The sequence below is a fragment of the Macaca fascicularis genome, chromosome 1 (genome assembly GCF_037993035.2).
Source record: "Macaca fascicularis isolate 582-1 chromosome 1, T2T-MFA8v1.1".
NCBI lineage: Eukaryota > Metazoa > Chordata > Mammalia > Primates > Cercopithecidae > Macaca > Macaca fascicularis.
This window is the reverse complement of record NC_088375.1, coordinates 222,219,628-222,230,233: the sequence shown is the minus strand read 5'-3', so window position 1 is coordinate 222,230,233 and position 10,606 is coordinate 222,219,628. Positions and strand designations below refer to the sequence as shown.

Below are 10,606 nucleotides of genomic sequence, written 5' to 3'. Positions count from 1 at the left end.
TATGACTTGGCATTTCTGCACATAGACCAGATTGATGATCACCTGAGCTGTGTCTAATATTCTCTAAGTTGGAAGGGTTCAGCCTGAGGTTTACATGTAGGTTAAGACTTTATGTGACTCTTGGGAAAGCTCCTGGGTTGAGTCAGAGGGCTGTGACCTCCTTCACCTCCCGGGGACCTTGCCTGTTCCCCTCCTGCCACCCTGGCATCCATCTGCAAGAGCTGTATGAATGGAGGCTACTTCATATGAAACGACACGGCCCACTCTCTTCCCCACTGTCCAAGGTGAGGTTTACTAAGCTTGTGGCAGCAGAAAGCGTGCACTCTGGGGGAAGCAGGGCGCATCTCTACTAGGTCGTTTTGGCCGTGACTTTGCCCCCATTGATGGAACCTGTGCCAATCTCTTCTGCCACTCCAGACCTCCCCCTGCCCCTGTGATCAATGGGACTCGGTCTGTAGCACCCCTCAGCACTGACCTGATGGTGAGGAGTTATCACTGCGTTTCCGGTGACTTATGATCCTTTCCTAACCAGATTATTGGCTTCTTGTACTGGTAGTCTTCTCAGCAACATTCCCCTATCTGCACCACACACACCCTGGGTAGACAGTGGGTGCTCCATAAAGACTGGTTTTGCTGTCCTGAGTTGATGGCCTGGGGGCTGGTGGTGCCATGGCAGGACAGAGGGCATCTCCAGCTGTGGCCAGCTCTCTGCAGACTGGTTCATACAGGTCACACCAGGGAGAAAAAGCGGCCTCAACCCTCCCATGGCTGCTGGGAGGGGCCTGGCGGAGTGGGCAAGGAACCAGGCACCTCTCTCTGCCCGTAGGCCTGGGCTACACTTTGTCTCCTGATTTCGGCCCCCTTCTCTCCACCCTTGGCAGTTGGGGACCTTGAACAGACCAATTATCTCTCAAAGGATGGAGTGTTGTGGTTGGGACTGGCTCCCTCCCAACTGCCCACCAAAGATTTGAACAAAGGAACTCACAAAAGCCATCTCTCTTTATTTTTCATTCTTGTCGTTCAACCAGTTTGCGCAAGCTGAGGATGAGTGGGTTTTGGAACGGGAGGCAGAGCATCTGGGGACAGACCCTCCTGGAAATGGTCTATGCACACTGCTGAGGCTGGTGAGACTTGAGAAGCAATTGAACGATAAACTCTACGGAACTGGAAATGTACAAAAGTGTCAAGGTGGCTACTGGCTGGCTTCCTGCCTCCCCGTGGGGGTCAGTTACACCCATCAGTCCTGTGCAAAGGTCCTGGGACTGGCCCAGGGGCAGCCAGATTCTTCGCTGAGGACAGGAGCTGTCCTGCTCACCCAGCAGAAGCGTGTCAACGGACAGGCGCTCGGGTGTGTGCCCAGGTGCTGTGGCCCCCGAACTCCGTGACTCCTCAGGCATGTCTTCGTCCTGTCTCTATGTCCGCCCTTTGAAAGTGTTCATACAGGTGTAGGTTCCTGAGAATTTGTGGATCTCCTCAAGTGCAGCCTGTGGGAGTATGCTGGAGTGGGAGGAAGGAAAGAAAACAGCGATGGTCAGCGATGGTCAGCGGGGCAGGATCCAGGGGCTCGGTCGCTGGTGGCCATGTGAGATGGGGCAGCAGAGGGCTGGTCCCTAAAAGTACTCCCCACCCCCCCAAGCCACACACCAGTTTCTCCCCAAATCCCCACCCTCCCCAGGGGAAGAGCTTTCAAGTAAGTGGATAAGCAGCTGTTAAAAAGGCAGTGGGAGCCTGGGCATGGTGGCTCATGCCTGTAATCCAAGCACTTTGGGAGGCCGAGGTGGGCAGATCGCTTGAGCCCAGGAATTCAAGACCAGCCTGGGCAACATGGTGAAACCCTGTCTCTACAAAAATATACAAAAATTAGCTGGGTATGGTGGCATGTGCCTATAGTCCTAGCTACTGGGGAGGCTGAGGTGGGAGGATGGCTTGAACCCAAGAGGCGGAGGTTGAAGTGAGCTGAGATTGTACTGCTGCATTCCAGCCTGGGTGGCAGAGCCAGACCCTGTCTCAAAAATCCTTTCCAGGCCGGGCGTGGTAGCTCACGCCTGTAATCCCAGTAATTTGGGAGGCCAAGGTGGGTGGATCACCTCAGGAGTTCGAGAACAGCCTGGCCAACATGGCAAAACCCCATCTCTACTAAAAATACAAAAAGCCGAGCATGGTGGTAGGCACCTGTAATCCCAGCTACTCGGGAGACTGAGGCAGGAGAATTGCTTGACATGGGAGGCGGAGGTTGCAGTGAGCCGAGATCGTGCCATTGCACTCCAGCCTGGGCGACAAGAATAAAACTCTATCACACACACACACACACACACACACACACACACACACACACACACACACAAATTCTTTTAAAAATATATGTTTTAAAAAGGCAGAGAGTGGGTGGTAAGAGCAATTTTTTTTAATTTAAATTTTTTATCTTTTTCCTAGATTCTGAAACAGAGTTCATTATTTATTTTTAATTTTTGTGGGTACACAGTAGGTATAAATATTTATGGGGTACATGAAATGCTTTGACACAGGCATGCAAATGTATATAATTACATCAATGTAAATGGGGTATCCATCACCTCAAGCATTTATCTGTTGTGTTACAAATAATCCAACTATACTTTTAGTTATTTTTATGTTTATTTATTTACTTATTTATTTATTTTTGAGACAGTCTCACTCTGTCGCTCAGGCTGGAGTGCAGTGGCACGATCTGGGCTCACTGCAACCTCTGCCTCCTGGGTTCAAGTGATTTTCCTGCCTCAGCCTCCCGAGTAGCTGGAATTACAGGCATGCGCCACCATGCCTGCCTAATTTCTGTATTTTTAGTAGAGACAGGGTTTTGTCACGTTGGCCAGGCTGGTTTTGAACTCCTGACCTCAGGTGATTCGCCCACCTCGGCCTCCCAAAGTGCTGGGATTTTAGGCGTGAACCACTGCACCTGGCCTTTTTAGTTATTTTTAAATGTATAAGTAAATTACTATTAACTATAGTCACCCTGTTGTGCTATCAAAGACTTATTTTTATTCGGTCTATTTTTTGTACCCATTAAAAACAAATGGTGGTTAGATGCCACTAAGTAGGTGACAATGGCTTAACCTGTGTGTGTTCCTTGTCAAGGGGAGTGCTGACCTTCTCTCCCTTCATACACACACACTTTCAAAACCAAGCTCTTAGCATCCTGGTGCCCACAGGCAGCTCAGAGATTCTTCAATCCCAACTGCCCTCGATTCCACAGAGATGATCGTGTGGATCTGAGGAATCAGATTGGATTTGGGTGTCACATCCTCCGGGGAAGTGTCCTGGGCTCACCCTCAGGCTTCTCCTCGTGCAACCAGGAGCCCCGGTGCTTCCCCAGCAAGCACTGGTGTAGTCCTTGCCCGTTTACTTGTCAAGCCTGTGGGGGCCTTCATGGCGGGTATTTTATCTCTGATCCCCCTTGCATGGGCCCGGCATAGAGAGGGCCCTCAGGCTGTCTGGTGACTCAAACCGAAGGGTCCTGGCCCACTCTAAGTACAAGATGAAAAAGGTTCACTTCTAGCTGGAGCAATCTGGAAGGCTTCCTGGGGGTGGTGGCATTAGAGTTGAGCCTTGCTTTCTCCTGGGGAAGGTGAGGAGGGATGCAGTTCAGAGAACGGGGAGGTGGGTGGCTCCTCCTTCCTGTTGAAAAGTAGTTGTGGGGAAGGTTGGAAAATAAGGCTGAGGGCTTACTGTGGAGAGTGCTGAGGTTTTCTAGACCAACTTTTCTCTAGAAAGCTCTGGAAGGCTTCTAAGAAGCTCCCCTGAGGTGGAGGGTGGCAGCCTGGCCTCAGTGAGGACCTGAGCCCCTGATCAACTAGGGGCTCCTAGAGACGGCCGAGGAGCATCTCAGACCCGAGGTCAGGATGGACTGAGGGAGGCCGACGCGTGGACTGGATGCCCCTGGGTGCCCCCTTCCCTGTGCCTCTGAAAGGGCTTTGAGTTTGGGGAAGAGAGGGCTGATCGGGCTTGCCCCTCGGTTTCGAGGTTTCTGTGCCCTGAGTGTGTTGGAGCAGCCTCTTAGCTGGGACTCGCCATGTCCCGGCAGCCAGGGCAGAAGTTGGCTCTCCTGGGAGTGCCTGTCGCACGAGAGCAGGGGCCAGCCCGGCACTTGGGGGCTTCCGTTCCTGAAAAGGCCTTCCGGGTCAGAGGGGTTCAGTCATGTGGGGGCCAGAGCCCCAGGGGAGCCAAGAGCTCATGGTCACCTGTGGCTCCAGGGACAAGGATCTCCCGCTGTACTAAGAGGCCCAAGAAAACTGAGGGTGGGACTGGGAGGGGAAGGGTTTGCGGCACAAAGTCTGGAAAATTCTAGGGGAACAGGACTAGGCTGCCAGGCAAATTCTGGAGGAGTCTGTCCTTTATAAAGCCTACCTCCCCAAAGTGTCTGCCCTGCTGCATCCCACCTGACTGGTACTAAGACGCTTCTGTGAATTCTGAGCCCTTGGCATCAAGATCCCCATGTTCCCTCCAGCAGTAAACTTCCTGAGGGCAGGGGCTATGTCCAATAGGCTCTAGAACAGTGATTCTCAAAGTGAGGTCCAGGAACCCTTGGGGGTACCTGAGATCTCTTCAGGGGTCTGTGAGGTCAAATTGCTTTTTTTTTTTTTTTTTTTTTGAGACGGAGTTTCATTCTTGTTGCCCAGGTTGGAGTGCAGTGGCACGATCTCAGCTCACTGCAACCTCCGCCTCCCGGGTTCAAGCGATTTTCCTGCCTCAGCCACCCAAGTAGCTGGGATTACGGGCACACGCCACCACACCCAGCTAATTTTTTTGTATTTTTAGTACAGACAGGGTTTTTTCATGTTGCTCAGGCTGGTCTTGAACTCCCAACCTCAGGTGATCTGCCTGCCTCGGCCTCCCAAAGTGCTGGGATTACAGGCGTGAGCCACCATGCCTGGCCAAATTGTTTCTGTAATAATACTAAGATGTTATTTGTCTTTTCACTTTCATTCTCTTAGTGAATGGTAGAATTTTCCAGAGGCTATGTGACACAAGATATCACAACAAATTGAAATCAGATGCACATACTGGAATCCAATTGTCTTCAATTAAGCCAAGCAAAGAGATTTGCAAAGATGTAAAACAATGCCACTCCTGACTACATTTATTTTGTTTTAGAATACATAACTAGTTGTCATAAAAATATATTTATATTAATGTAATGGGTTCATTATGGCTATTTATAAATGAATAAATATTATAAACAAATGTATACATCTTACAACATTTTTCTGGCTTTTAGTATCTTTTTTTTTTTTTTGAGATGGAGTCTAGCTCTGTCGCCCAGGCTGGAGTGTAGTGGCGCACAGGCTGGAGTGCAGTGGCGTGATCTCGGCTCACTGCAAGCTCCGCCTCCCAGGTTCACACCATTCTCCTGCCTGAGACTTCCAAGTAGCTGGGACTACAGGCGCCCGCCACCATGCCCAGTTAATTTCTTTTTGTATTTTTAGTACAGATGGGGTTTCACCATTTTAGCCAGGATGGTCTCTATCTCCTGACCTCATGATCCACCTGCCTTGGCCTCCCAAAGTGCTGGGATTACAGGCGTTAGCCACTGCGCCCAGCCCTGGCTTTTAATTTCTAATATAGTAAATAGCAATAGCTACAACTCACATTAACAAAAGCTCTTTGAGTTCCTCCATACTTTTTAAAACTCTAAGGGGCCCTGTGACTAACAAGTTTGAGAACTGCTGCCCCATGGTAAGTACAGCACATCAACGGCAAATGTGCCACCACTCCTCATGCTCATGCCCACAGCAGACATGACTAATCGATCACATACGTACTGACCCAGAGCGTTCTCTCCCAGCTCCATACCTTTTTAAGATAACGAGGGCATGCATCGTCCATGGGAGGAGGAGGAGGGCCTGGTTGAGCTGCACAGCTTCCACTGTCCTCCGGGCCACTGTCTCCGGCTTCAGTGGGGGAAAGAGGTTGGGAAACCTGAACACGGGAAGAGACACAGTGGGTTTCTCCTGGAGAGGCGTGTGCTTAGCTGGAAGCCTCTATGAGGTTGACATGTCTGGATTACCCTTTGGCCTTTCCTGTCTAAGAGACTCGAGGCCTGCTTGGAGTACTCCCTCTACCCCACACTCATCCAGGTGCCACATTCCCTGACTCCTCCAGGTGCACAGTCCTTTTCCCTACACTCTGCTCCTTCAGGACAGGCCCATCTCTGTTCTTGTCACATCACACTCTCAGATCAGGGCTTTCTGCCAGCTCTCTCGACGGCCTGGCTCTCTCCTCCCAGCTCCTCCTTTGGGAGACATCTCAGGCCAGTCCACCCAAAGCAACCTCTGATCTCGTTCCCTGCTAATTTCCTTGACTGCGTTCACCCCACCTAGGAAGGCCTTGCTTGCTGGGGTGTTTCCTTGTCGGTGGCCTGTCTCCCCCATCAGACTATTGAGTTCCATGAGGGTGGAGGCCTGGTCGGTCCTATTCCCCTGCAACCCCCGCACCTAGCGCAGCGTCTGATACAGAGCAGGAGCTCAGTAAATACTTGAAGGACTGAACTTGCTGCTTCCCAAATGTGTCCTGCTCATTCTGTCTGGAGGCAGGGGCTCGGCTAGCGATGGCTTCGGCTCAGCTTGCTGGTTCACTAACTCATTCATTGATTCATTGATTCAAACATTTGCACGGTGCTTTCCGTGGGATCTCAAAATGAATGAATGAATGATTGCATAGCAAACATCAGGGGCCTCACATGACTATTCAGAAGCATCTGACCCTAGACCCAAACAATGATGATGTTGCCTAACTGCCAGACTCAAGCACAAATTATTCTCCCAATTTACAGATAAGGAAACTGAGGCTCTATTGAGTCAGTAGGGCGTTAAGGATTCAAACCAGGCCAATGCTCTATCACCTTTGCTCACTGCTCTTCCTGCCCCTGCTGGATCTTTAGGTGCAGGGCTCATGTTGCTGGCTCTGACCCCAATCCCACAAAGAGCTTGTGATCCGCTCTGGCACCAGGAAGATTAAGGGTGATGAATCACCTGGGTTTGATGTCATTCCTGAGCAACAGGCAGCCCTTAGACTCCCAACAGGGGCTTGGCCTCAGAGGGCACATGGATCTTACCCCCTGCCCTGTAATTCCTTTGTCAACATGATGGTGATTCGTTTTTTATTTTTTATTTTTGAGTCCAGGGTCTCACTTTGTTGCCCAGGCTGGAGTGCAGTGGCGCAATCACAGCTCACTGCAGCCTCAACCTCCCTGGGCTCAAGTGATCCTCCTGTCTCAGCCACCCGAGTAGCTGGGACTACAGGTACACACACCATGCCCAGATAATTTTTATATTTTTTTGTAGAGATGGCGTTTTGCCATGTTGCCCAGGCTGGCAACTCCTGGGCTGAAGTAATTCCTCTGCCTCAGCCTCCCAAAGCACTGGGATTACTGGTGTGGACCCAGCTACCACGCTTGGCCATGATGGTGATTCTGAGGCCCACAGTCCTGTGGTCAAGAGGGGCCAGTGTCTGCGGTTCTGCAGAGATGAACATGTTGAGGCAGCTCCCTGATACTGGAGTCCTACAGGTGTCGTGGGCAGTCTGGATTCTCTGGCTTCCACATGTGGCCTGTCCTGTCTCTTGGGAAAGGGAAGGCAGGATGGACAGACCAAAGTCCATGGGCTTGAGGGGAATCCTTCTTGGTGAGACCCCTGCCAGGGAAGCCGACAGAGGAGGCCTCAAGCACGTCTGTGCACAGGATTTTCTCCTTCCTCTCCACGGTGGGTGGAATGGGGACACGAGGAACTGGCACAGCTCTTAACTCCCATGGAAGCAGTGCAAATTCGCGGAAGAAGCATTCTCAGCTAGCCAGTTCCAAGCTGTGTGGACTTGAGCAGGTAACTCTGCTTCTCTGAGCCTCAGTTCCCTCATCTGTAAAATGGGAATACAAGCTCTCTTGCAGGGTTGCTGTGAGGGCCAAATGCAGCGGTAGTTGTAAAGTGTTTGGTGGCTCCGGTTGGTTCTATGGCTGGTACATCAAAGAGGCTCAATTGGCCAGGCGCGGTGGCTCATGCATGTAATCCCAGCACTTTGGGAGGACGAGGCAGGTGGATCACTTGAGGCCAGGGGTTCGAGACCAGCCTGGGCAACATGGCGAAACACTGTCTCTACTAAAAATACAAAAATTAGCCGGGCATGGAGGCAGGCGCCTGTAATCCCAGCTACTCGAGAGGCTGAGACACGAGAATTGCTTGAACCTGAGAGGCGGAGGTTGCAGTGAGCCAAGATCACACCACTGCACTCCAGTCTGGGAGACAGAGCAAGACTTCATCTCAAAAAAAAAAAAAAAAAAAAAGAGGCTCGATAAATAGCAATTTATAAACAACAACATCCACTGACATGGCCAGTCTTGCTGGGAAAATCATCCGTTTTGTCCTAAACATGTCTTCACATTTAACCCATTTAACCCTGGGAAGCTGCTAAGCATGGTTGTACGAGGAAACCAATGCTTTCATCCATTTGTTATTCTTTTAGGAAATGGGAGTTGGTTAGGTACCCATCTTCCTTGTACTACTCTTCTGGCCGAGCCCTTGGGGCTTCCCTGCACAACCATAGATCGCTAAGATTCACCTAGTGCTCGCTATTTCCCAGGCATGGCCAGATGATTCACACACGGGAGCTCATCTAACCCATGAAAAGGGATACTATTATTATTATTATTGTTATTCATTTTTGAGACGGAGTCTTGCTCTGTTGCCCAGGCTGGAGTGCCATGGCGCAATTTCGGCTCACTGCAACCTCCACCTCCCAGGTTCAAGCGATTCTCCTGCCTCAGCCTCCTGAGTAGCTGGGATTACAGGCACCCACCACCATGCCTGGCTAATTTTTGTATTTTTAGTAGAGACAGGGTTTCACCATGTTGGCCAGGCTGGTCTTGAACTCCTGACCTCAGGTGACCTGCCTGCCTTGGCCTCCCAAAGTGCTGGGATTATAGGTGTGAGCCACTGTGCCCAGCTGGGGATACTATTATTATGAATTCCTTTTTAGAGGTGAGGAAACTGAAGCAGAGAAAAGTCAAGTAACTTGGACAAGGTCACACAGAGCTGGGATTTGACCCCAAGCAGTTTGGGTTCACACTCTGAAAAAATGTGGCGGGAAAACCTTGAACTTCCTTCTTGAAGTGATAGAAAGGAAACTATGCTAGAAGGTGAAATAGACACACAAACTTGATGTCTGCAATGTCCTGCTTGCTCCTGTGCTCAGGACACCCAGTTAGAACTGCAGACTGCCAGCTGGGTGCGGTGGCTCACGCCTATAATCCCAGCACTTTGGGAGGCCGAGGGGGACGAATCACGAGGTCAGGAGATCGAGACCATCCTGGCTAACATGGTGAAACCCTGTCTCTACTAAAAATGCAAAAAATTAGCTGGGCGTGGTGGCGGGCGCCTGTAGTCCCAGCTACTTGGGAGGCTGAGGCAGGAGAATGGTGTGAACCTGGGAGACAGAGCTTGCAGTGAGCCGAGATCACGCCACTGTACTCCAGCCTGGGCAACGGAGCAAGACTCCGTCTCAAAAAAAAAAAGCCAAAAAAAAACACTGCAGACTGCCACTGATGCACTACACATTTATTGGGCACCTTCTGTATACTCAGATGAAAAGAAACCAAACCAAAACCCATGGGGGGGGGGAAAAGCCAACAGGAAACATCAGTAGCCATTAGTCTAGACTCCTCGAAATTCAGAATTGATGACAATTTGCACACAAACCAGGCAGTCTGCTAGGAAAATTAATAACATGCATTTATGAAGATGTTTATTGTTAGTAACAATAATAAAAGCAGCAGCTCCTTATTGAGCATCTAGTATCTGGGCTTTGCACTAGATGTGTTACATGTATTATTTCTAATTCCCTGGGCTCAAGCAATCCTCCTGCCTCAGCCTCCCAAAGTGCTGGGATCACAGTCATGAGCCACCAAGCCCGGTACTTTTGATTCTCGACAACCAATACCGCACTGTCCCTATTAATAGTAACTATAAGGTGGAATGAGTGACTCCCACATGGCATGCACTACACTAAACGGTCTCACTGAATTCTCATCCTGACCCTTCGATGTCATCCTCATTTTTGGAAGCAGCTGAAGTGTATAATTCAGAAGGTGAAGCACTGTACGCTGGATTGCAAAAAAACCAGGGAGAATAGTATTTGAGTAATTCCCGGTTTTCATTCATCGATGACCTCATGCCCCTACATGACTACATATCATTAAAGTGCCGTTTATTGGGTACTTAAAATGTACCACATACGGTGTTCCCTGCCAGATTCCATTTTGTCCTCACTGCAGAACTTATGACGGAGACATTCACGTCACCCCATCTTACAGATCAGCCAGAGCAGTAACTAATGGGACCCAATGTCACAGAGTGCATCACAGCTATGAGGGAGTCACCACCCCAGGTGGCATGAGCTCTAGACCAGTGGCCCCCGTTCCCCTTGACTTAACTGGTCTGGAGGAGGAGTGGTGGGACCCCCCTATTGCTTAGTTTAAATTGAGCTATGACCAGGCATGGTGGCTCATGCCTGTCATCCCAGCACTTTGGGAGGCCGAGGCAGACGGATCACCTGAGGTTGGGAGTTTGAGACCAGCCTGGCC

At 50.3% G+C, this 10,606-nt stretch overlaps 1 protein-coding gene and 1 pseudogene across 12 annotated transcripts in view; both read right to left on the bottom strand.

The window, feature by feature from the left end:
* Positions 1-981: 981 nt before the first annotated feature.
* DHRS3 (dehydrogenase/reductase 3) overlaps positions 982-10,606 on the bottom strand; it is a 53,953-nt gene continuing 44,328 nt past the window's right edge. For 7 of the 12 annotated variants that reach the window (XM_065529754.2, XM_065529751.1, XM_005544759.4 and 4 more), the window contains 2 exons: positions 5,830-5,955; positions 982-1,497 (listed from right to left, as the gene is read on the bottom strand). In XM_065529754.2, the coding sequence (XP_065385826.1) occupies positions 1,413-1,497; positions 5,830-5,955 (211 nt within the window). In that variant the 3' untranslated portion in view covers positions 982-1,412. Of the gene's footprint in view, positions 1,498-2,383; positions 3,655-5,829; positions 5,956-10,606 lie in introns of those variants that run through there. The other 5 variants (XM_065529743.2, XM_074019860.1, XM_074019843.1 and 2 more) reach the window with 2 other exon arrangements.
* LOC123571183 (U6atac minor spliceosomal RNA) lies at positions 3,048-3,149 on the bottom strand (annotated as a pseudogene).